General features: G+C 36.1%; 2 protein-coding genes across 2 annotated transcripts in view; one reads left to right on the forward strand and one right to left on the reverse strand.

The window, feature by feature from the left end:
* The window catches only part of LOC106135935 (phosphoinositide 3-kinase regulatory subunit 4), a 30,066-nt gene extending 11,132 nt beyond the window's left edge, over positions 1 to 18,934 (reverse strand). Inside the window, exons 1-17 of the mRNA XM_060951144.1 lie at positions 18,652 to 18,934; positions 17,904 to 18,084; positions 16,923 to 17,093; positions 16,091 to 16,279; positions 15,559 to 15,647; positions 15,100 to 15,309; positions 14,018 to 14,462; positions 13,129 to 13,321; positions 11,619 to 11,728; positions 11,086 to 11,194; positions 9,708 to 9,856; positions 8,621 to 8,764; positions 7,875 to 7,991; positions 7,024 to 7,158; positions 1,756 to 1,834; positions 1,247 to 1,323; positions 452 to 570 (exon numbers count right to left, since the gene is read on the reverse strand). Coding sequence (XP_060807127.1) covers positions 452 to 570; positions 1,247 to 1,323; positions 1,756 to 1,834; positions 7,024 to 7,158; positions 7,875 to 7,991; positions 8,621 to 8,764; positions 9,708 to 9,856; positions 11,086 to 11,194; positions 11,619 to 11,728; positions 13,129 to 13,321; positions 14,018 to 14,462; positions 15,100 to 15,309; positions 15,559 to 15,647; positions 16,091 to 16,279; positions 16,923 to 17,093; positions 17,904 to 18,084; positions 18,652 to 18,743 — 2,609 coding nt within the window. The 5' untranslated portion in view covers positions 18,744 to 18,934. The remainder of the gene's footprint in view (positions 1 to 451; positions 571 to 1,246; positions 1,324 to 1,755; positions 1,835 to 7,023; positions 7,159 to 7,874; positions 7,992 to 8,620; positions 8,765 to 9,707; positions 9,857 to 11,085; positions 11,195 to 11,618; positions 11,729 to 13,128; positions 13,322 to 14,017; positions 14,463 to 15,099; positions 15,310 to 15,558; positions 15,648 to 16,090; positions 16,280 to 16,922; positions 17,094 to 17,903; positions 18,085 to 18,651) is intronic.
* An 818-nt stretch (positions 18,935 to 19,752) lies between these two features.
* On the forward strand, positions 19,753 to 26,219 carry LOC106135989 (stromal membrane-associated protein 1). Its single transcript, XM_013336415.2, has 5 exons — positions 19,753 to 19,992; positions 22,157 to 22,287; positions 22,744 to 22,922; positions 23,230 to 23,338; positions 23,636 to 26,219. Exons 1-5 carry the CDS (start codon positions 19,875 to 19,877, stop codon positions 24,305 to 24,307), a joined length of 1,209 nt encoding a protein of 402 aa, XP_013191869.1. The 5' UTR covers positions 19,753 to 19,874; the 3' UTR covers positions 24,308 to 26,219.
* The last annotated feature ends 626 nt before the right edge of the window (positions 26,220 to 26,845 follow it).

Here is a 26,845-nt window from a genome sequence, read left to right on the forward strand (position 1 = left end):
ATCGTAATCGGTTCAGTACTTTTTTGCGTGAAAGAGCAACAAACATCCACACTGACATGCTCACAAACTTTCGCATTTATAATATTAGTAAGATGTTTTGTGGCAAATAGCATTTGTTTTTTCTTAACTAGCTAAATAACTGCCCTGGTTCGATAGAAAATAACACAACACAACACAACATCGCTTTCGGAGTAGACAAAGCCAACAGCCTCGCAAAGACTTAAAAGGCGACTTTTATCTATATGCTGAAAGATGGAATTGAGATTAAAATAGTGACAGGTTACTAGCCCATCACCTGAAAAGAAGCATCTCAAGTTTATTAGCATGCCCCTTAGTGGCCTTTTACGACTTCCATGAAAAGGGTATCGAGTGGTCCTATTCTAAAATGCTTGGAATCACACGACAGCATACGAAAAATATAAGACATTTTTGATGAAATATGAAAACTTACTTCTGCGTGGAGGAATACAATTTATCAGGGTTGAGGGCATCCGATGGGGAGACCAGAGGCACTGACTTCGATATGCCAGTGTGCTGGAGGACCAGGCGGCCTGGGGCTTCTGTTATGTGCTAAAACAAATAAATGGAGATGTCGGACAATACAAAACAAGTAATACCTAACGTGAACGGATATCTGCGTAAATCTTTATAACATACATACATGTTATCACGTCTTTATCCCTTACGGAGTATATACAGGGTGACATTTAAAACAACTGCATCCTTTTAAACATAGACTATACCCATGCTTCTGAGCCTTTTGAGCCTATTTTTATTTAAATTAAACTTCATCATTTTCACATTTAAAAAACCCTCAAAAACTACATCACACGCTTTATTAAAAACCAATACTACAAAAAGAAATTAAAACTAAACATGTAAATAAATGTCTGAAAAATAAATTATTATTCTAGTATCAAGCTCAAGTAAAGTACAGAGTTGTCGAGATCGCTCAGCTGAATGAATTGTGTCGTTGACCTCTGAATCTTACGCGTCGCTTTTCCGCCGGCCGGGGTGATATGACGTATTTAGGATCGTGGATTTTGATACTTTTATTTTTTTTCGTACTTTCTGAAATATGAACCGATATTTTTCTTTTAACGTTTTTAAATATCCTTTAGATGAGTACATTTCACAGTTAAATTTATGCAATTGAATTAAAAGTCACCCTGTATATTTATATTTATACCGAATATATTTTATTGTAGGACCTAACAATATTTGTCATAGTCTGAACGAAACTCACCTGTGTTGACGAACCCTGGATTTTAATGAGGTGAGTACTCATCGCCAACAATTGGTTCTCTACATGCTCAGTCATTCCTGTAACAAAATTCACATTGTTTATTGCATCATCTCCAGTCTTTGGCCACTCCAGGCGTACTCTCTGGAGAGGAGCCCGACATTCAACTCATCTCTCAATAACGATTATAAACCTTACACAGGGGTAGACATGACTCTTGAAAATACTGAAATGCCACGTTCAGCTGTGTAGCTTAATGATGAAATTGAGGTTCAAAAAGTGACAGATTGGTAGTCCATCGCATGCAAAAAAACAAACCAAGCTCATTAGGCTTTCCCTTAGTCGTCTATTACGCCATCCATGGAACATTTCAACACATTTTCTTGTGGAAAAGAACGAATAAAAACGTCCTCACGTTGTGTGTTCAATTTAGCTTATCTCTACGAATCTAGTATATAGGTAATTAAAAGCTACGAAGTTTACCTACTAAGTAGAAATAATGTGATAATTACCATCAGACGCCAGCCTCCTAAAGAGATTTCTCATTTGCTGACCCATTTCGGAGTACTGCGGGATTGATCCCTGCTTGGCCTGCAAAAATAAATCAATCAATTTTTCTTCTTCCACCGGGAGCGATGTTTCGGGTTCAACCGCCACCAAAGGAAAGATCTTCCGCCAGGCTAGATGTTATGCCTGGGGAACCGCGCGACAGACGATATTGAATCGGAGCTTGTATTTATGCTCCATTCCGTGAAATATTTAAAATCGCGATTTAGCATACGCCCTGTGATAGGCTGATGGCTTGTGACGTTTGAGATACCACCAAGACACTTTGCTGCTATTGGCTTAGCGCCTCGAGTTCTCACTGTGATTGGATGATGGCGTGTGACGTTTGAGATATCTCCACAGACTCTTTGCTGTTATTGGCTTAGCGCCTCGAGTTCTCACTGTGATTGGATGATTGCGTGTGACGTTTGAGATATCTCCACAGACTCTTTGCTGTTATTGGCTTAGCGCCTCGAGTTCTCACTGTGATTGGATGATTGCGTGTGACGTTTGAGATATCTCCACAGACTCTTTGCTGTTATTGGCTTAGCGCCTCGAGTTCTCACTGTGATTGGATGATTGCGTGTGACGTTTGAGATATCTCCACAGACTCTTTGCTGTTATTGGCTTAGCGCCTCGAGTTCTCACTGTGATTGGATGATGGCGTGTGACGTTTGAGATATCTCCACAGACTCTTTGCTGTTATTGGCTTAGCGCCTCGAGTTCTCACTGTGATTGGATGATGGCGTGTGACGTTAATGAAGCCAGGGTGCGTCTTTACAACCATGATCCTGGATTGGGTGAGTCACGTTTCTTCTGAACTTTAAAAACTTTGCAGAAGAAACTGACCTATATTGAAACATGGTTACACATACAGTTGCCCGAGTGTGTAGAATCATCGCGATGTTTTCTCTCGCCGTAAGATCATCGGTGAGCGATCAAACTATTGTACATAGCTCATAATCTATACTTATATTATAAAGCTGAAGAGTTTGTTTGAACGCGCTTATCTCAGGAACTACTGGTTCCAATTGAAAAATTATCGTGTTGAATAGACCAATTATCGAGAAAGGCTTTAGGCTATATAACATCACGCTGCAACTATTAGAAGCAAAAAGAAATAATGGAAAATGTGGAAAAAAAACCGGAAAAATGATTCATCCTTGAGGGCTTCAATGATGCCCAAAATAACTATTCCACGCGGACGAAGTCGCGGGCACAGCAAGTGCTCCTAAAAGAGTCATTGGTTACATGTTCGTGGTGGGATTTGAACCTGTACCTACCTCCACACTGTTTTTATTATAATTTCAATTCTGTAAACTCATAAATGAATGTGGTAATGTGATTTAAAATTTTATTTTGATCTTTTTAGGGCACTTAAATAAAAGCTTGTGTTAAAAGTTTTTTTTATAATTATTTTATATTTTTTAGTTTCAATCGATAGTTATCGATCAAAATTGAAAGTCCATCTATAAAACGGAGAGTCCTTCATGGTGGGCCTACCAAGTGCCTATCATAAACGAATGCGTATACGAAAGTTCATGTCCCTGCTATTTACCGCTGAGGAGATTTCTCGTACGGAGCCGATCATTGTCATCGGTTCTGGACCAGCATGCAAAATTTCAGCTCAATCGGATACCGGGAAGTGGGTCAAATTAAACTTGAAAGATTTGTTAACATACAAGTCAAACTTAATAAAAGCTTTTAATAAAAATATACGTACACATCTGGTAAAGTCATACAAGTAAACAAAAACAAGAATAAAATCCATCATATTTAATTAATTGATAGCAAAAAGAACAACTCTTAATTTTTTTGTATTTCAAGATTACAATTACTTTTATTCCTTTGAGACACACGGTAGTCCAAAACCATTGCAGTTTTCGCCAACTCCGTGAAAACGGTTACTCTTTTTGACGGCTTGAATACCCCTTGGTAAATATGTTCTTTGCAAGTGATGGTCTCACCGCTATCTAATGTCACCACGACAGCCGTCTGTTGGTCCACCTCACCCATTGACACCCACAATTTGGTGATTTTGCCGCTGGCTAAACTGGACAACGAAATATCCGCTAGAGTAAACACTAACACGACGAACAGTACCGTTCTCATCTTGCTAAAGTGGTGCGAATTTGTAAGTATTCAATCAAATAAACAATTTATATGATAATCGCCCTAGATTGTACTGACACTTTGATTTTGACACCGCGTAACCGCTCCAAAGTGATGCGTTTATATAGCGTGCTTGACGATAATTCTTACACCCTGGTAATTTTCAGGTCTCGAGTAAAATATTTATACAGTCAGCTTGACTATTATCAATAAGTCAAATAACGACCAAACTTGTCCTTTTATACATATTGTCACGACGCGATAACTAAAGAGCATCCTGCCACACAAAACATTTTCCATCTTAGTCATGTTATTATTGCCTAAATTACAAATAAAAGAAGCTGATATCGTTTTTGTTAATATAGGGTTGCCTGTCTATACTATTTTTAGTTAGGTTAAGCTTTCAAGGCAAAACCATTGAAGCGATTTTTAAGAAATTGGGTACCGAGATAAGACTTGACCCCGAGGAACTATTGCTCATTCGTGGATCTCGAAGAGGCCTATGACAGAGTATAGAGGAATGAATTGTGGTCAGCATTTTCTAAGCATGGAGTTAGCAGTGCCTTGACACTGAAATATTTATATAGTATTCGAGAGCTTGTATCAGCAGAAATAACGGAGCGCACACTGAGTGGATTTAAAATTGAGAAAGGTGTAAGACAAGGATTTGTTGCGTCACGGAGCTGTTAAACCTATTTATGGATGGTTGTTTGACAGATATAAAATAGTCTGAAAGTGGATTTAGGGTAAATGAGTTACTCGTCAAATATCTTCTCAGTGCCGAAGATCAGGTTATACTGGCCATCATCAGCCGAGGAGTTACTGGAGATGGTAAACTGTATGGTTGAATCTTTGAATAAGAAAGGAATGAAGGTGAATGTAAGTGAAACAAAAACATTGGTTTATGAAATGGAAATGAAGAAGTAAATGACAGCATGATATATTTTGAATGGAGGAGAGGAAGTAGCCCAAGTAAAAGAGTTTTTATATCTGGGATCAAGTTTACATCAGATGGAAAGGGTGGACAATGGAATATGGTGAATGGAGTGTTGCATGCCTTTATGAGCAGTTAGAAACTGTCCTAAAAGGATCACCTGGCTGTGCATAAAGGAGTGTTGGTTCCAACATTAATGTAAGGAAGAAAAGTTTGGTGTGAGAAAAGAAGCACGAAAGCAGAATAAATGTGGTGGAAATGAGAGTGTGGTTGCGAGAACATGGTTTTCATTTATGGTTTTTCTTACGACCACCGAGCACAGCTCAGTCTACCAGGTACTATTCAATAACACGCTTGCCATAAAGCGTTGACAACCCTGTATGAACTCTGAATAGGGACAAATAGTACTCTTATCAAAAACCACAATGATGACTCAAACAATTGTCCCAGGAGCATACATTATTAGTACAACCTTGGTCTAAGTCAAATAAACGAACGCCTGTACACCGCGCAAGATGGATAAAAAAATATTAATTTTATATGCTGTCTTATTTATTGACAAAAGTTTGGCTTACGGAAACACGGGGTGTAATATACCTATTGAAAATGCAGGAGAAGTGCATAATTTTCTGATACCTCGCCGCCCATTATCAAACATCGCGAGTGGAGTATTGCAAATAAATTACAGAAGAGACGGCAATTGGTACGAAGCGAGGGGCACTAGACATCACATCATTCCGTATAATGTTCTACGTGATTTCTACAATACAGCAATTCTGAGATCGCAAAATGATATGGACGTGTTTAGATCGCTGGGGGATTTGTTCGGCAATATAGTCGCCAGTGCGAGAACGACCTATGAGAACTACGGCCGCAATGTGATTCAAACGAGTAATTATATGCTGATAAATGCAGAATCGTTCGCACGAGACATGCGTTCAGGCGAGGTGGGTTTGAACTCAAATTTGGCTGGGGACCAAATTAGATCCATGGAGTTGTTGAAAATTTTGTATATATGGATGCCTGGGAACATATTTATTGGTCCAACACCGCCTTCAGATCAACGACATCAAGATATTGTACGTATGGACGATCCAGGGCCCGAATTTGAAGAAAACGCTGCCACAATCGTTGGACCGGCCAGGTTTCAAATATTGAAGAAAATGTATTTAATAATGAAAGCGTACATCAGGGGCGAACTTGAAATGAGAATCGGTAGCCACACCGTACCTGTGACTGTAGGAGAGATAGCTACACTGATACCAGATATTGGTAATTATATATCACTTTATAACATAGGAATGTGGACCCATATCACCGAAGCTTTCCCTGTTGAGCTGATTATAAATCAAAGACATAGGTCAATTACGCAGGAACGTAACAGTTCCGAAAATCCGAGACAAAAAAGAGATAAATCGACCCCGGCATTGTTTGTATTTAAAAATTTTCCAGATCCATATTGCGTGAATGCATACCTTGAAAATGTGAAAAATATTGCAGCGGTACTGTAATCAAATATGAAATAAACCTATTGTGGCATACATTATACATGTAATCTTACTTTATCTCATTCATGTTATCCACAATAAATATAAAACTTAAAGCAAAGAAGTTAATAAAAAATGCGTAAGGAATTGGAGATATAACGCTTCCTGGTGGAACGCCAACATTAATAGGACAACAAGTTCAAAGGAAGTTCTCAATGTGGATCCGCCGCGGGGTCCAGACATATATAAATAAAACCAGCAGTTAACGTCGAAAATATGTTAGGAGAATACAAAAAACCTACTGTATTGAAGGCGTTGCTAAAAGGAGGAACAAACAGCAACTATTGTGTACCTACACCCCGTAAGTGACGTAATAATTATGTTCATTCACACTACGAAAAACTTACACTACAATTTCTATAATTCCTTAATTTGATAATTTCTTACATACAATACATACCATACATACATAAAATCACGCCTCTTTCCCCCGGAGGGGTAGGCAGAAACTACCTCTTTCCACTTGCCACGATCTCTGCATATTTCCTTCGCTTCATCCACATTTTACCAGGACGTCCTTTATAAGTTGTTAGTTTTTGTTAACGATCTTAGTATCTGAACAAAGTATGTGCCCAATTTTGTAGCTAGCTTATGTTCTGTGGAGGAAAATAAATAAAATTATTATTATTTAAATAAATTACCTTAATCCTGGTGTTCCGCCTCTCCCTCAAGGTCTGCACCAGCCTATCAACATCACCGTGCCTTAGCACCGCATCTAGAACTTTCCTCGGTATGGGCTCGGCTAGACTCTCTAGCAATAATTCTGCTCGCTCAACCTATAAATTATATATGTATTATAGGTAGGGTAGGTATATGTCTATAATTTGTATTTCTGTTAATATATTATTGTTAAAAACACAGTGACTTGCCGCTTTTTACTTAATTATCTAGTACCATTATTGTTTGCCGGTTGACTGGAAGAGATAAGCCCGCCATTGCAAGTGATTTGTTTCTTTTATAACCATGTACTATTTCTTTTAACTGTGTAAATTTCTATGCAATAAAGATATTAAAAACCTACAAACAAACGTTTTCTTAATCGTTTGGCTCGCTGCATACTTCTTTTGCTTCATTCACAATCATGACCCTCTTTATAACGTTCATACTGACTTGAACTTTTGCCAGAACTTCTACGATTTGAGCAAGGTACGAATGTACTTCCATACTCATATCATAAATAGGGAAGTCTTTCAGTCTGATGCTTATACATAACTAAACCTAGGCCGACGTTTATGAACTATGGATGAGAATAGTTGAAGTTCACACATGTTAAAAATGTTCGCAGGCGTAGTCGCGGGTATCAGCTAGATATCTCATAGACATAAACTTAGAGATATTACAATGTGTAACAAAAAAGGATCGTTGCTATTGACTACACTGACCTCTGTTACTATACATACTCTTTATGGTAATCCCTTACAGGCCAGTAGCAAATTGTTTTTTTTTTTTATCTTAACCGACATTAATGAAAGTGTAGGAGGATTTCACTGACCTGTATAAGCTTGTGTTTAAGATGGGGCCACACCAAAGGCAGTATCTTGCAGTTCACATCAATAGGGTTCAGTAGACTTGCCACGCACGACACCAAGCCGCACACCTCGTGCCTTATCTGTGTAAAAAAAAAATTGTTTAATTTTTTTTTTATTATAATTATTTGCTGTTACAAAGCTGAAATATGTTAGAGAAATCACTTAATCGGTTTATTTTTGTACAAATAATAATTTTTGTAAAAGCAAAAAGTTTTGTAAAGTTTTTTTACTGTAGATAACCAGGCGCGAAATGTCACTCCAGACACAGAATTAAATTAGATTTTTAAACGAACAGATTTGTTAAAATCACAGAGTTATTATGATATCATAATTTTGATGATTAATATTGAATTAGTCTAGATGTAGACGTGAGTGCCGTGTAGTTCCCGGCACCATTAGAGTGCCGTGTGGTTCCCGGCTCCATTAGAGTGCCGTGTGGTTCCCGGCTCCATTAGAAAAATAATAGGACCGCTCCATCTCTCTCCCATCGATGTCGTAAAAGGCGACTAAGGGGTAGGCTTATAAACTTGGGATTCTTTTTTTAGGCGATGAGCTAGAAACCCGTCACTATTTGAATCTCAATTCTATCATTAAGCCAAATAGCTGAACGTGACCTGTCAGTCTTTTCAAGACTGTCGGCTCTGTCTACCCCGCAAGGGATATAGACGTAACCATATATACATATGTATGTATATAGTATGTAACTTACCCACAAATTAGGATGAGCAAGGTACACCGCACTCTCCGCTACTAAATCGCACAGCGACTGTTTCGGCAGCAATCCTAACTCGGCGAGGCTGCTGGTGGCCCGCAACGCTTTCGCTATGATCCATTCCGACTGGTCAGTTAGGCCCTGTTCAGAAACATTATCATATTAAACTACCATTTTACCATATATTATCATTCTATTCTTTTTCAAGTTTGTAAGCCTATCCCTCAGTCGCCTTTTACGACATCCATGGAAAAGAGATGGAGTGGTCCTATTTTTTTTTTTGTATTGGTGCCGGGTACCACGCTTACAAACTTTGGATTCTTTTTTTATCATTACCCCAAAAAGCTGAACGAGGCCATGCAGTCTTTTCAAGACTATTGTCTCTGTCTACCCCGCAAGGGATATAGACGTGACCATATGTATGTATGTATGTATTATCATAGTACCTGTTAAAAACTTAGGAACTTTAAGGAGCGTTGGTGGTCAATAAGGTGCCCAGTTGCCGTTGCAGTGCATTGGGTTACTCTTCGTGTAAAAACCTGACTCTTTCAATCCACGATCCATGGTCAAGGTCATGAAGAAAGACATGGAAATATAAATTAAAAAAAAACTGTATGAAAAGTTTAAATCTATTTTGATTGGATTAATGAAAATAATGCATTTAATTGTTACAAAAAATGTATTTTAGCATTTTTTTGACATATAAAACGTACACTGTCAATGCCAATTTGAGAAAGCCTCTGCGCGCTACTATGAAATTTAGCGCGCAGGGGCTTTATCAAATTGGCCGTGAGGTTTTTTTCAATTAGAACTGAAAATAAAATCTTTAAGGCCATGGAAGGATACTGGCAAGTATAAACAGTTGGAAATTGGAAATTTTAAAAAGGGTTTAGAACTTATTTAAAATTTAAAGAATGCAGAACGATACTGGCTGATTTGTACAACTTTTTTTTACAATCAAAAAAGGTTACGTATGAAGATGTGGATATTGAAAAAATATCTATGTAAGGGATTTTCGCAAATCTTTACTATGGAACTTAAGGAATTTTTTTTTATGGATAGACAAACATACATGTTTACTAACCTGTTGCAATAAAGGCACTAAAATAGGTGCAGCGTGTTGTCCGACATACGAGGCTACCCCCACCACTCGGTCGAAGAAACATCCGCGTAACGCCACTTCCTCCTTGTCGTTTAGAAACGTTACCATGTGCGATAAGATCACGTCGTTTGCTAGAACAAAAAAAAATATTATTAATTGAGTACGTATATAGTACGTTATAAAGTTAAAAAAGTCGAATGAAAGCGCCAAATCAAAATCAACCAATCACAGCGCTGTTTTTTTTGTGAACATTTCTGATTTGCCAATGTCGCTTTGTAAAAAAATTCTTTTTGGGTTGAATATACAATTTATCGAGAAAGGTTTGAGGCTATATAACATCACGCTGCAACTATATGGAGCAAAGAAATAATGGAATATGTAAAAAAAAGGAAAATTATTCATCCTTGAGGGCTTCAATGATGCCCAAAATAACTATTCCAAGCGGACGAAGTCGCGGCTATATAGGGCAAGGTCACTATCGATAATATTGAAACTCAATATCGAAATTACCATCGATAAAATTGTAATTACCGACACTATTTTAACAAACTCTGAGCTATCCACACTGTCGATCTTCTTCCAGGCTATAGGATGCATGAGGATGCAACCACTCTGGAGAGGAGCCCGGGGTGTGCTTCTGACCATGGATCCTGGATTGGGTGAGTCAGGTTTTTACACGAAGTGACTCCCATCTGATCTCCGCAAACTTTGCAGGTACCTAAACCTAACCCGTATTGGATCCATGGTTATACATCCAGTTGCCTGAATGTGTAGGTTTCCTCAAGATGTTTTCCCTCATCGTAAGAGCATCGGATAACCGATAATTTAAATGTGTAATAATAATATAAATGTGTAATAAATAATGTAATGTGTAAATAACGATGAATAATAATATTCAAACTAAACGTACATAACTTCGAAATCATTGGTACATGGCCGCGATGGGATTTGAACCGGTGCCTTTATGCGAAACACGCCTCTTAACCGGGCACCTTACCGATTCGACCATCGACGCTCAACTTCCCATTACTTAATTGTTATCAAAGGTAAATCCAATAAGCATAACATAACATATAATCACGTCTATACCCCTTGCAGGGTAGACAGAGCCTTTAGGCTTGAAAAGACTGAATGGCCACGTGCAGCTATTTGGCTTAATGATAGAATTGAGATTCAAATAGTGACAGGTTGCTAGCCCATCGCCTAAAAGAGGAATCTCAATTATATAAGCCTATTGGGAAAGAGATGGAGTTGTCCTATTTTATTCCATTGGTGCCGGGAACCACACGGCACTCCAATTAGCAACCCGTACAATATATGAATGAAGTGCATTCCCAAAGATAACAGTAAATGTGCTCACCTTTCTGTTTCCCGAAGAATATGCACAGTTTGGTGATTCCATTGTCGACTAGAGCGCGTTTGACTACTGCTTGCGAGTCAGTCAGGAGGTATGACACAGTCGATCGGACCTGGACAAAAGTTTTAAAAAAATACATTTATATATATAAATAGTCAAGTCTATATCCCTTGCGGGGTAGACAGAGCGAACAATATTGAAAGAAACGTGGTCTACGTGTGTCTACGTTAGCTGTGAGATCGCCCGCGGCACCGTGCGCGTAAAATGAAAATTCCGTTATCTCTAATTCCCGCTGGAATTTTCAAAAATCCCTAGTTAGAGGACTTCTCCTAGTTTCCTGCCAAATTTCTTCATTTCTTATTGGCTTAGTAGTTTTTGAGATTTTTTGATCAGTGTGTAAAATTAGTGAGCGAATGAGTTAGTGGATGAGTGAGTGAATGAGTGTGGGTGGATGAGTAAGTGAATGAGATGGCGAACGAGTAAGTATTTTCGCTTTTATATCTATGTAAAAGGTTAATTTATATGAATAGATTTACCATTTCGTGTAGAGCGGACAATTCCGTTTCGTAGTTTATTTTAGCAGCTTCTTTATCCACCATATTTTGTGTCTGGTCGAGGAAACGTACCGCAGTTTCTGCTAATTTCGCTGTAAATAATAAAAAGGGTTTAGATCATTATTTAATCACCGATTACTAACATGTCAAAATTTGTTTCTTTTCTTAGAAAAATATTTCATAATGATTTGTCCAACATGCGAGCGAGACGCACAAAGCAATAGGGATGCCGCTCGATAATCCACTAGGTATCGAAAGTTTGGGAAAAAACAAAAGTATCGATATCGATAGTATCAATATTATCGATACATGTAACTATTGATTGTGCAGAACAGAACCACCATCATAATGGATACTTTTAAAACTGTAATATCAAATATTGCAAATCAAAAACTATCGATATATTTTTCCTACTGATTGTACAAACTATCGATAATAAGGCAATACTAAAGTACCTATAAAATAATGACAAAACTTAATTTACCAATGTTATTAGGCAATACTAAAGTACCTACAAAATGATGACAAACTTTATTTACCAATGTTATTAGGCAACACTAAAGTACCTACAAAATGATGACAAAACTTTATATACCAATGTTATTAGGCAACACTAAAGTACCTACAAAATAATGACAAAACTTTATTTACCAATTTTATTAGGCAACACTAAAGTACCTACAAAATAATGACAAAACTTTATTTATTTACCAATATTATTAGGCAACACTAAAGTACCTACAAAACAATGACAAAACTTTATTTATTTACCAATATTATTAGGCAACACTAAAGTACCTACAAAACAATGACAAAACTTTATTTATTTACCAATATTATTAGGCAACACTAAAGTACCTACAAAACAATGACAAAACTTTATTTATTTACCAATATTATTAGGCAACACTAAAGTACCTACAAAACAATGACAAAACTTTATTTATTTACCAATATTATTAGGCAACACTAAAGTACCTACAAAATAACGACAAAACTTTATTTATTTACCAATATTATTAGGCAACACTAAAGTACCTACAAAACAATGACAAAACTTTATTTATTTACCAATATTATTAGGCAACACTAAAGTACCTACAAAACAATGACAAAGCTTTATTTATTTACCAATATTATTAGGCAACACTAAAGTACCTACAAAATAACGACAAAACTTTATTTATTTACCAATATTATTAGGCAACACTAAAGTACCTACAAAATAACGACAAAACTTTATTTATTTACCAATATTATTAGGCAACACTAAAGTACCTACAAAATAACGACAAAACTTTATTTATTTACCAATATTATTAGGCAACACTAAAGTACCTACAAAATAACGACAAAACTTTATTTATTTACCAATATTATTAGGCAACACTAAAGTACCTACAAAATAACGACAAAACTTTATTTATTTACCAATATTATTAGGCAACACTAAAGTACCTACAAAATAATGACAAAACATTTATTTATTCACCAATATTATTCGCGTACGCTATCCTCACCGCCAGCGCGGGATCCGTGGCCCTGGGCGCCAGCTCCGGCAGCACGTACTCCGGGAACACGTTGCAGTCGGCGGGCGGCAGCGAGCGAGCGAGACGGACGCATCGCGTCGCCGCTTGCACGCCCGCTGCGCGCACGCGGGATAAGCTGTCGTGGGAGAGGTGGATCTGTGGAGTTCAAGTTTTTTTTTATACGTTTTAAAGCTGCTTTTTTTGGAACAAAAAGTACCCTGTATGTTATATTATTAGTTTATTATTTTTATATGTTTTAAAGCTACTTTTTTTGGAACAAAAATTACCCTGTATGTTATATTATTAGTTTATTATTTTTATATGTTTTAAAACTACTATTTTTGGAACATAAAGTACCCTGTATGTTATATTATTAGTTTATTATTTTTATATGTTTTAAAACTACTTTTTTTGGAACAAAAAGTGCCCTGTATGTTATATTATTAGTTTATTATTTTTATTTGTTTTAAAGCTACTTTTTTGGAACAAAAAGTGCCCTGTATGTTATATTATTAGTTTATTTTTTACCCGTGCAGATTAAATTTTAACTAAATCCGTCCTGTAGATTATGCGTGAAAATAAAGCAAACACACTCATCATTAATAGGTATATATTATACGTTTTGTTTGGCCGGACCGTCTTTCAAGACTGCTGGCTCTGTCTACCCTACAAGGGATAAAGACGTGATCATATAGATTGATTTGTTTAAACGTCTGGAGATGGTTCTAGGCCACTTGTTATGCCGGTAAAAACTAGTATAGTAGGGTTTAGCGTAAAACCTGTATTCTTTTATAGGTGGCGGTAAATTCGTGCGTGTAGGTGGCGGTAAATTCGCGCAAAGCTAGTACTTACAATGTACGGCAGTATCCGATCCAATATAGTCTCCGAACTGGAATTCTCGCATAGCAACTGCAAAATCTCCAACGCGTACAACTTCGACGTACAATGATGCAACCCCCTTATGCATGACGTCACCAATGACGTAATCAAAATCAACCCCTCACTGTCCTGTTGCACATTCACAATTTCTTCTTCTTCTTCGTCATCGTCTGTGGTATTCAACGACATCACTTTGAACCCGTCTTTTTGTAATGTTTCAATGCCGGTCTGTTTAACTGTTGCCTCTTCGACTAGGTCCTTATAGTTTTTTGTGTCCGAGGGTTGAGTGAAGATTTTTATGATGTTCTTGATGTCTTGATGGATGCGAAGGATTTTCTCATCGGCTGGCAGGATGGGCTGGGCTGAGAATATCAGCATGTAAGACTGGAGGAACGAGTAAAAGTATTCCGGGAACAAGCTGAGGACAAAATGTGAGTTATTAGGAATGCTTGTGTGTGAGATATTACTTAAAAACCTTTTGACTCTAGTAAATAAAGCCTGAATGTAGTTGGAATCTCTAACGCTTTGAACTGACTTCAAAACAAGAGTAAGATGTTCTCTTTTTTAATGTATGTTCACTGATTGTTAGTTATCTGTTATCAACATAATCCTACTACCGTTTTTTTTTCAAATTGCACTGAGCTTAAGGATGACCCAGGGTCCGCTAATGATCACTATGCAAGAATTATTGAGCTGACTTCAAGTCTAGTGTAGTACGACTTGAAAGTTCGGATTTCTTCAAGATGCCTTCCCTAACCTGACTGTTTTACTAACAGTATTGAAAATGTAATAAATATGTAATGCATTTGTGCCGTGTGGTTCCCGACACTCAAATACTACTCTACCTCTTCCCATGGATGTCATTAGTGGTCACTATTAAAATAGGGAAATTCATCTTGTGCAGGTTCCCCTGTAAAGTTTGCAAAGGTGACGCAGAAGTTGCTTCATGTAAAAACCTAACTCACCGATGCATGCATCTTTTCCAGAGAGGTGAGGATGCAACTGGGTCTAAAGCCAAAAGGAAGATCTATTAAATTTTATTGCATTATACTCACTTGCCCCTAGCTTCGTCTAAATACAACTCGGCGCTCTTTCTATCCCTCGGGTTCCTCTCAGTCATGGAGTGCAGTAAATTCCTCAACCTGGGGTCATGACCTTCGGGCAGGGTCATGGTTGAAGGCCTATCTTCCCCGTTGCGGTAACACAGAAGGCCAGGCAAGTCCAAAGCTGGTGTACCGTCGTTCCATAGTTCTAGTAGGGCGCAACTGTGGGAGAGAATTTAGATATAGACAAGGTTTAATTACAAAAAATGATTATTTTTTGACTTTTTTTATCTTTTTTATTAGTAGTGTCAACATATTGAAGGTAAACAATAACTTTTCTACAGCGATATTATGTGACAGAACTTTTTTAACGAGTCAAAATAAGGTAAGTTACAACGTCAATGTAAACGTTAGAACCTATGTTACAAAACAAAACACTTATGAAGAAAATATATGTATATCTAATCTTACCCCGCAGAAAATATGTCCATACTAGGCACTAGCTCCCCGACTTTGCACGGGGACTCGCTCAGCAATAAACCACCTGATTTGTCGTCGGCCTGTAGAATAAAGGAGCATTTATTAACACATTGTCACTATTCGAATCTCAATTCCATCATGAAGCCATACAGCTGAACGTGACCGTTCAGTTTTTTCAGGACTTTATATATGTATGTTATTAGTCAATATTTTTTACAGAATAACATTTAATGAATTTGAAACTGATTTCGTCTTAAAATTTAGAACGTCAGGTGAATAGTACCTTTGCCGATGGTTCATGAAGAGTGTTATGAATGGATGAAGCGATAGAATTATGTGGGGATTGTGGTAAGCGGAAAGATGTAATTTCTTCTACATCAAAGATAAGTAACTAAAAACTTCATAGTTTTCTCCATTTATGATTATCTCACAAAGTAGATTAAATCAGTCTAACAAGTCTGTAATTAATGTTACCGCCAATCCAGAATTCCTAAGCACACAGATGAAAGAGATTCAAGCTTACCGCTGGCCTAATGTTAGGGTCAGGCGCTCTCACAAATCTCTCAGGCGCGACATAGCACAGTCTCCTTCTAGAAGTGTCGAAGAAGTAGCTGAAGTCTGCGGGGTTGTCATCGGGCAGGAATGTAGGCTTGAACGACGCTATGTCGGTCAGGAGCACCCATAGCCATGACGTCACCATAATGTTCTCAAGCTGGAACAAAGAAACTTCTAATAGAATGTTGTATTTTAAACTCAGAACACCTGTGACTGCGGCGATGAGAGTAAGAGTTAATTAATTGCATTAAAAATAACAGGTTGAATGGAACTGAGACAGCCGCCAGAAGTAAATGTTAAAATCAAACCGACATCAATATTTTTTTCTCTTGATAAGGGAGTTTAAAAGAGTTAAACATTTGTTGCCCCCTCACCTAAAATGCACAACGCTCTAAAAAGTATTCTAAAAATAAAGGGCTCGCAGTTTGATTAACCACGCCTGAATTGTGGGTACACTGTACATGTGCCCTACAGCCGCGCACGAATCTGGACAATGAGCTTCTTTCAATAGAGAACACAAAATAGACCAAAACCAAGTGGATAACGATGATCTGATAGGCAACAACAGCGTCTCATATGATGATTTTCATCATTAAGTCATCTAATATCAGCTCTGTCTACCAGCAAAGGATAAATATTGATACTTTGTGTATGTCTGTTGAGGTCAGGTGACCCCTAAACAGAAGCAGGCTTAATTAATCAACACAGTACACACCTTAACAGTTGAAGGGCACACCAAAGATTTGAAAATGTAACCAGGACACACCATACTATCACACATCAAAAATAAAAGGACAAACCTTAATATCACCGTGGCAGATCCCCAACTTGTGCATGCGATGCAGAGCATACAGCACTTGGAATGTGATCCACTTCTTCTCCAGTGTGGTGAGGAAGGGCCTCGTGGACATGCGGTCGTACACACTGCATTTGCAGTACTCGCGCATTATCAGACCTGCTTTATCTGTCAACTGAAATAAGTAGGAAATATTAAATATTTATTTATTTATGTACACAAAATAATATACAGGAGCATTTAATACAGATATTTTAGTACAAAGGTGCTACTTTTTTCAAAAGAAATCTCTTCCAGTAGAGCCATGAGAGGAGATATGAATTTTGGAGCGGTATGGCGTGTGCATAAATAACATTTAACTAAAGATACATGCTAATACTTACATAATTAATTTTTATTAATTAAACATACTAATATATATACTATAAATCTATTTCGAGAGTATATATATAATATAAGTCTATCTCGAGAGATAATAATCTTTAACTCATCGTTTGAATGCAGAAAGAGTTTGGGAATCGCGAATAACATACTTCATAACATCTCTCTTTGCATTGTATTTGTCATTACTTAGGATTGTGACACCCCACAGAATCACTATACATATAAATACCTACTATAAGTAAAAATGTAACAGCTGTTTACGCTTACTCTTTCCCAAAATATCTAAATACAGGCTTAATAAATTACTTTTCTGGGAATTTTTTTCAAAAAAGACTGTATCAGGATAAATGATAAAGAACAATAATAGAACAACTGTATGATTTCATTTTATTTTTGTGCAATAAAGAGTTGATATAGTTATCTATAAAACCAGACTTAACCAATTCAAGATCATTGTCAAAACCCACTCTGCAGGCTCCTCTAAAGAAAGGTGAAAATTTAAGTGAGATTTACTCCAGGAAGAAGGGACCTGTTATCTGTACTCCTTAAACACAGTATGGAAAACAAATCTGGTAAAAATACCTGTCAAACAAACACTTACTATAACTCTCTGGAACGGCAAACAGTTAAATGCAGAAGCAAGTTGCTCCTTGATCTTCAGAATCTTCTCCCTGTGTTCAGCCAGAGGCAGCGATGGATCATGCACAGCAAAGACTTTCACCACAACAAGTCCTTCTTGAGAGCGGGCTCGAGCCACCTTCAGGAAACGGGTGGAGCCGAGGCTGAAATTATCATGAAATTTATTACTCCATGATTGCATAGTGTTTTCCATGTGGAAAGTAACTATTGATTCCGTTTTACTTAGATGCCTATGGATCTCTTTTGCTTTCTATAAAATTTTATTGATTCTTACCTGCCACTAATTAAGGCTACAGTATTGTTATAATAGAAATAATTCCCGATTATTTGAAAGTAATTAAATAACAATTATGTTATTTTAAGGCATCAAGTTATGAACCACATGGTATTTTTTCAATAAAGCCTTCTAATTGTCGCTTTTGTTTAAAATCGAAATAAGGATAATTAACATGTAATTTATGAGATTTCTCTTGGTAAATTAATTACATTAGCATCCTCTTAGACATGAGATCATCATAAACATCCATCTTACACAATTAAGTCTATACAGCTGACAAATACACAAGTTTTTTTTTGTGATGCAGACAATGAAAAACCCACGTGCGAGAGTGAGGGACCAACCAGCATAAATGCGTAAATTTTGTGTGGATGAAATGTGGACTTACAATCGAATAAAATATTACAATAATAACAAATTAATAAATATATACCTCTGGTCAAAATGTAGGTCAACATGATCGCTAAGATAATGCTCCACAGGATAAATCTGCGAGGGAGCTACTCCTGCCAGCTGATTCCCCATTTTTAAGTCCAAAAACTTAAATAAAAAATATACTTCGCTCTACGATCCAGCAACGAAACAAGACAATTAAAAAAACATTACGGTGGCTGCGCTGTAAGGCGATACTTTTTATTTATTTTAAAGATATCTAATTAAACAATGTATGTTGAACAGCTGCGAGACCAACACAAAAATATTTTGGTTGACTTGACTTGACAGTTAATTGACAATTGCCAATAAACACCCCACTGGCAGTGCAGCGCAACCCAAAGGCGCAATGCGCTGTTTTTCTGCAATTATCTCGCGTTTCGCTAAACGGATTTTGATGCCGTTTTCAGGAAAGTGTTTGTTACATTTAGTAGAAGATTTAAGATATTTAACCGATTTAAAAAAAAAATGGTTCTCTTTTTTGTTATGTTAATATATTTTTTTAAAGATTTTTGTCGAGTGTTAGTTGTGACTTTTACACAATTTTATTTTAGGATGGGACAGAGAAATCTTGTTTCATCAATTTATCATCCATAAATCATTTCATAAACGCCTCCAGTTTAATTTAATAGATGCCATTAATAACACTGTACTAGTTTACGCAACGTATGATAGCTGTTCTCAAATGTAATAAAAAATTAATTTTCTATTAATATATTAGTATTATCATATTATTTTTAGTATTAAGTATATTATTATATTAATAAAAGATAATTTAGTAATATTTATTCTGCTAAGTACCTCATATATAACGAACACCTCTAAAACTGAGATGACAAAGCTTTAAGTGTACTACCGAAGTTTAGTCCAAAGTTTTTCCGATTTTCCTCCAGTATTGGATGATCTGATCCCCCAGATCGATGGAAGCTTGTTTACTTGAAATTTTTAATAAATTTATCTAAATTAAAAATATATATTTTTTATTATTCATTTTCTGATCCTGATTTTAGTTAGACCCGTTTTACCCCTCTTTGCTTCTCTTTTATAGTCATAGACAAAAAAAAATCTAGTCGATTACCAATTGCTTGTCAAATTACACCTCATCAATTGCTACGCTTCTTTTGTCAATCTATGGTAGTCTATGATTCTTTCTCTTTTCTTCAACAAACAAGCATTCCACCCATTTTATTGAATTTATACGGTTTTAGATAATACTTCACAGAAATGACTTCTAAAAGTGAAAAAGACCGTGCTAAACAGATCCAGGATCGATGTCAGAATGTGTTAATGCTAATGCTGAAAGACGAAGACAATAAATATTGCGTTGACTGTGATGCTAAAGGTAAATCTTTTGGTTTTTTGTAATATCAATTCTCATGATCAGTAGCGTATAATAAGTAGGCTTGGTTCAGCTTCTCTCTTTTCTCCTTTTTGGCGTATAAGCATCTCAAAACATGAGAATATATGTACTGTAGAACTTGTTTCTACAGTACTAATATTCAGTAATAATTCTCCCTTTATGTGAATCTCTCAGTGTTAGCATATTAAATAGTTGGCAAATTGTATAGTCTTGTGACCTTAAAACATTTTTACAATAAGTAAACATATATATGTGTTTTGTTGACACCTCACTCACCTCATAAATGTAGGTGCTGTTGCTTCCTATCATTAATTGAACACGCAACTATTAATATAATATAAATATTTATTTATACCTTTACTAAATTCCGTCTGTGGATTAACTCTAGCCTATGTGTTACTCTTATGTATGAACTAAATCCACAGGTAATTGACCAGGCAAACATTTCTTATCTTTCCATTCTCTATCAATACAGGCAACCCCAGAGATGGAAAAAGAGACAAGATAAGAGCATTCCTATAGGAATTCCAGAATAAACCACTATTTAGTAGTTATAATAAACATACATTCTCAATAGTAAGGTCTGTGCATGCACAGGAAAATGGAAGCCCTAAGGCCTAAGGATTATGAATGTTTATAATAATACTTGAATAAAAAACATACATAATCAAACTTTTTCTATTGAATTATTTGCACGAAATTCTAATCTTACTTAAAGGAATGCTTATTCACCATTTGAAACTTGCAGAGAATGTATTAGTGTACCTCAAGGTTTGGATTAGAGATTACTAATTTAACTGAGTAGTGGTTCAAATTAAATAATGGAGCACTCAGTAAAATAAACAATATATTATTTTAAGTTACATATATTATTATGTATTAGATGAGAGGCAAAGACATGACTTGAATGTTAAAAAAATTTATATCAAAAAATTGAATCAATTTAAAGATGGAATTAGAAGAAAAAACTCTAAAGAGGTTTGCCTCTCCAACGGTAGGCTTTGTGTATTTTTAGGGTTCTAGAGCCCAATGGCAGTGAAACACTTAGTTTTATCATGTCTATATATCAAATAGTGTGTGCATCCCATGCAGATTGTAAAAGTCAATCAAGGAGAAAGTAATACACTTGGAGTTCTTCTTTTAGGCGATAGGCTAGTCACTATTTAAATCTCAGTTCCATCATTAAAGCCATGTATATTAATATGGTGACTTTTTGAGACTGTTGTCTCTAGATGAAGACATGATTATATGTATGTATATCTCTATGTTGGCATCATTTTATTTGGACATTATAATTATATAGGGTTAAAATTTTAAAGGTGAATTTAATGAACCATTATAACTACTTTTTGTTTCACATGGGCGGAACAGGCATTCTTGTGTTGGAATATATTTTCATTAGATATAGTATGCAAGTCTGACTTCCACTTGGCTGGTTAAGTGTATGGCCTTGGTAATTTGTAGTTTCCTTTTCAAACCCATCCAAACTAAGTCAAGGTTGAACTGTTAATGAATTATGTAACATTTGCATTTAGAGTTAATTATGATGTATGTTGCCAACAATTTATTAATAATTACTTCTTTTGCGATGAGTGAATTTTTATGTAACATTAGTAACTGTATCAAGGCAGTCTAAACAAAGTAATGTTGACAATTGTTTGTTAACATTACTTTGTTTTTGTTATTTTGTTGAGTACAACTTTTTTAACAACTACTAATATTGGTGAAATAATTTCATCAATGAACAAAATGTGCCTGAGACATAATAACATATCATATATGTATTTGGGCGGGTCCAAAATTCGCAAAACAAAAAGAGTCATTTTATTTATTTAGTGTACCACTGTATGCTACAGTGATACAGGATATACAATCTAATACTTATGTCAATTTAATTGCTAAATGTGCAAACTATTCCTAGTTGAAAACAATAATAATGATACACAAAGTTTGATAAAGTTCTATTTATATAATTTTTCCAGTCTGATCAACCAAGTGGTCCATTCATAATTAGAATTATTGCTTTGTGTGATCTGATCCACTCTAAAATTTGTGAGTCTAGGCGGTATAATAATTGTTTTAGTGTACCTATTTTATTAAACAGCACTTTTGAATTGAACTGAACAATGTATATGTATTAAATTAGGTCCTCGATGGGCGTCATGGAACCTGGGCATTTTCTTGTGCATCCGTTGTGCGGGCATCCACCGCAACCTCGGTGTGCACATCTCCAAAGTGAAGAGTGTCAATCTTGACTCGTGGACTCCAGAGCAAGTGGTAATTTAAAAAATTAAATTTGTTTTATTTGCCACAGTGATTAATTAATTTATTATTAACTATCTATCATTAATTAATTTAAAGTCTTAATAAACATACAGAAATGATAGGATCCAATAATTGTTATTAGGTGATGTGCATTTTTTAAATCATAAAAGTGTGGAGGGAAAGGTCGGAGTGGGAAGATCTAGATGAACGTATATTGATCAAATTAAGGACGTCCTGGTAAAGGGTCAGGTCAAAAGTACCCGAAACCGCCGAGCTTGCATGAAGAGAGTTATGAATGTGGATGAAGCGAAGGAAGTATGCAGAGATCGTGGCAAGTGGAAAGATGTAGTCTCTGCCTACCCCTCCGGGAAAGAGGCGTGATTTTATGTATGTATGTATAAAAGTGCATTTTTGTTACATTTGGTGATTCTTCTGATATTTTGCTTACATTTTCCATTTCGTATCCAGGTATCCCTCCAACAGATGGGTAATTCCCGAGCGCGCGCCGTGTACGAAGCGAATCTACCGGATTCTTTCAGGCGGCCGCAGAATGACTCCTCGCTGGAAGCCTTCATCAGGGCCAAGTACGAGCAGAAGAAGTATATTGCCAAGGAGTGGGTGCCGCCGACTATCCCTAAAGTTAACTGGTATGGATTGATTGTTTATATGTTTTTTTTTCTATCAATTATGAACAAGCACAAGCATTTGCCAATTACTTATTATCCTTCGTTTAGCCCTCGGACTTAGAGCAATTACTGTACCCTTGGTAGAAGCTTGTATTGTCCGTATTTTAACTAATATTGTTTGTTTGTTACCTCATCACAGTAACTATCTATCTTAACCTCAAGAAAATTCGTATACATGAAGTGTGACGTATACACTATAGACTAGCCAAAAATATAAACGTGAGAAAATTGACCAATTTCATTGTTTTTCTAAATTATATAATTTCAGGGATAAAGAAATAGACGAAGAAATGGAAAAACAAAAGCGGAAAAAGAAGTCGACATCGTCGGGGCTCGGGCCCCTGCCAGCTCCCACTACTAGCGACAAAAAGTATAATGTAAGTAAATGTTCTGTATTATCAATATTTAAAACTGTTATTGAGTGACTGACTCCTCGCTTCGGCTGTGTGTTTTTTCCGCCGACTACGCACAGCCTAGAAAGTTGAAATAAGGTATGAAGATTCCTTAGGGAGTGTACACTAAAAAAGGATTTGCGGGAACGGAATTTAACGGGATTGTTCGATTTTCATGAAAGCTTCAATGCACTCTGCCTTAGTAGCAAAATCAGAGTAAATCAAATTACATACTATAAAATTTTGTAAGTGTAAGTTTAGCAAAATCCTTTTGTTTTTCAGAAATCTGACGTGATTCCGAGCATCCCGAAACCAAAGTCCTCAGTCAGTCCGAAACTAGGCAGAAGTACGCCCACAAGTCAAGCCGAGGCTAAACCTTCAAACGGATCCGCTGACCTACTCGGACTAGACACGGCCAAGACAGAGTCTAAACCTAGCGACGACATTTTCTCAAGCTTCTTCTCAGCACCGCAGGAGAAACCAGCAGAACCCAAACCGGAAACCAAACCAGATTTGAAGACTGAAGAGGAAAACTTCTTCAAACAACCTGCTCCCACAGAAAAAGAGAAATCAAAGTTAACTAAAGACAGTATATTAGCACTGTACAGTCAAACACCTTCTACGAATTTAGTTAACCAATTTAACCCCGTGCCGCCTGCGCAACAGCAGTTTGCTTTCGGTGGAGCGTACCAACCTCAAGCATTTAACAATGTGCCGGCGCAAAACGGTATGCAATTTAACCAATTCCCACCAATGGGAAACCAGTTTCAGCAGCCGTTCCCTGCTCAACCAGCCATGCCTCCCTCACAACCTTTCAATCAAGGAAATCAGTTCTTCAACCAACAACAGCCACAACAACTAACTCAACAATTTGGAGGCTTAAACCTAGGACAGAGTTTCCCAAACGCGTTCACACAACAAAATACCAATGTTGCCAGTAACACGTGGCAATAGAATAAAAACTCGTTTTAAAGTTGTTTGTTTGTAGTGATTCTTTTGTCAAAGAGAAAAATGACGTACAGTTGTGTGTGCTGGTTTTTTTTTTACCGACATTCCATTGTTTCGAGCCATTTTTGTCAGTATTAAAAATAAAAAAAGTACTTAATGCTTCTCGTACAAAGTTTCCACAGACAAACAACTGTCTTAAATGCGTGGGTAAAAATATTTTGTTTCAATTACTGCATTGTAGATCAACGCGAGGTTTTAACAGAATTGTATATATGTTATTACAACATGTGATACAACATGTAACATGTAATACTTGCCATTACAAGTTTTATGTGTAGTTCTCAAACATTGTGAAAAAAGGCGTTATGGCGAATTCCTTGTACATCATGAGTCTTTGCGATATCGTACTCTGATTTGTTATACGCCAAAGGAAATTAAGAAGTTTAACTAATATATAATTGTAAATCCAATTTGGCACTGGAGTATAATTTTTTGTGTATATTGATATATTGCAATAAATGTGATATTTTCGTATTATTTTTAGACGTAATTTTGATCAAACCATCGCTGTTGATGCTTTCCATATTTTTTTCTTCTACGGTTTGTGCAATGCGTCCCGATACTTATTTACTCAAAAAACAATTTTTATTTTATATAGTTTTTAATATTTATACATATTGGATGTTTTTACTTCGCGATCGAAGAAATAATTTTGCACATTCTTATAACACAATTATAAAATATTTTGCACAGAAGTACGTAATTTGTGTTCGAGTATCAATATATTTTGGAATAAAAATAGGTGTTAATGTTAAGTAGGCAATTTTATTTTATTAATAAATATTGTGAGATGTTATACCTCTAAAAATTGGTCATTTGTGCAAGTGGCAACACCATTTAAAAAAAAATCTCAAGTGTTGCCATTCTCAAATCCGAAGGTCCTATTCTTCACGATTGGTACCATTTGTAAATGGTTAATTAAAATTATTTCTAGACTTCATTTAAGCCCGACGTTTTATGACAATAATATTGGTTTTGCAACAATTTTTCATTAATTTTTGAACTGTCCAAATTTGTATTTGAGAACTTTTCTCATATAAAATTTTTGTTAGATCTCATATCGGTTTCCCGGATGCATCATCACAGCGTCCTCTTTGCTTCAGAACCTGGAGAGTTCTTTTTGGCACAAGTAGAACTTTCATTCCCTATGCATTTTTAAATTTATGATTTTAAAGCTATGACAAAAGTGGTATCTCTATTAATTTTTAAAAATCTATTTTCTTGCTTCTCTAAATATACATAGTTGTTTGGTCGTATATGACTGATTACTATCATTTTTATGGTAATAGAATGCAGTTCTTATTTAATAAAACGCAAAAGTGACTGACTGATCTAACAACGTACAGCCCAAATTAGTGCACTGATCGAGGTGAAATTGGGCATGCAAATAGTTACTATGATGTAGACAACAATGATTTTCCGAAATTATAGCGGGAATGTAAACAGCGGGATGTTTCGTTTTACGCGCGCTGATCGTGCTCTAGTTTCGTTTATAGGCTGTTTTATTATACGTTTCGACGGACAAAAATGATAGATGATGCAAAAAAAGCCGGACGTTTCCAGAGTGGAGGGTTGAGGTTACTACAATGGGAAAAATTTAAGCTACTTTTGAATAATTTTTTATTCAATTATTCATTTAAATTTTTATTTTAAATTAAAAATGATTATGTGTAGCAGTACGTAAATGTATTCACTGAGAAAACATTTTGGTGTATTATGTTCTAAGATAAATGTGATTGAATAACCTGATGATTTAATAATAAAATGTATAAAACCTATAAACCAGATATTCAGGGGCCATATTGGCTGAGGCCATTGTGCCTGTTTTCAGTTTACACAAATAAATATAATGCCAATAGATATTTTGTTTTATTTTCTTATCATTGTGAGTTCCGTGTAGGTGCCTCCTGAAAATACTCATTCAGTTGCTTCAATGTTCACGATTCTTAACGATGTTTTCCCTCACCTTAGGATAGGAACCTAATCGCTTAACTCAGAAAAAAAGCATTGGTTGCGGTCAATGGAGTAGAATCAGAATCGAACTGCACTTTTTTAAGATTTCTCTAAACGAATTTTAATATTTCACATTCCATTACCTATTTATAATTTATACGCGCACGGCGGCGCACGTAAAACGTAGGTACCTTTATTTTATCTCTTACGTTCGAATCCTGTTACAACGTTTTTAGGAAGGAGGTGTATTATGAAATAGATACTTCTCCCCACGCACAGATTTTAGAAATCAATCAAGGGAAAAGTGGTTCGAAACTTGGGTATGTACCCTATACGCTTCCCGGTCACTATCTCTGAATCAACTTGATATCAGCTAAATGTGGTCTTCCGAGTTTTGCTCTGTCTACCCTTCAAACTTAAAAGATTCCTTATCGGCGATGTTATTCCTGTTCAATTTGGTTGCAGGCGACACTTAATCGCGATAAATTGTTGCAACTATAGAAAAAAAAAATACGATTTCGAAACGAAACG

This window comes from Amyelois transitella, chromosome 24 (assembly GCF_032362555.1).
Source record: "Amyelois transitella isolate CPQ chromosome 24, ilAmyTran1.1, whole genome shotgun sequence".
NCBI classification, from domain to species: domain Eukaryota; kingdom Metazoa; phylum Arthropoda; class Insecta; order Lepidoptera; family Pyralidae; genus Amyelois; species Amyelois transitella.

Coding starts and splice junctions, on each gene's coding strand:
- LOC106135989 (XM_013336415.2), top strand. CDS start 19,875: ATGACTTCTAAAAGTGAAAAAGACCGTGCTAAACAGATCCAGGATCGA. Junction 19,993..22,156: donor CGTTGACTGTGATGCTAAAG/GTAAATCTTTTG, acceptor GTATTAAATTAG/GTCCTCGATGGGCGTCATGG. Junction 23,339..23,635: donor CTAGCGACAAAAAGTATAAT/GTAAGTAAATGT, acceptor TTTGTTTTTCAG/AAATCTGACGTGATTCCGAG.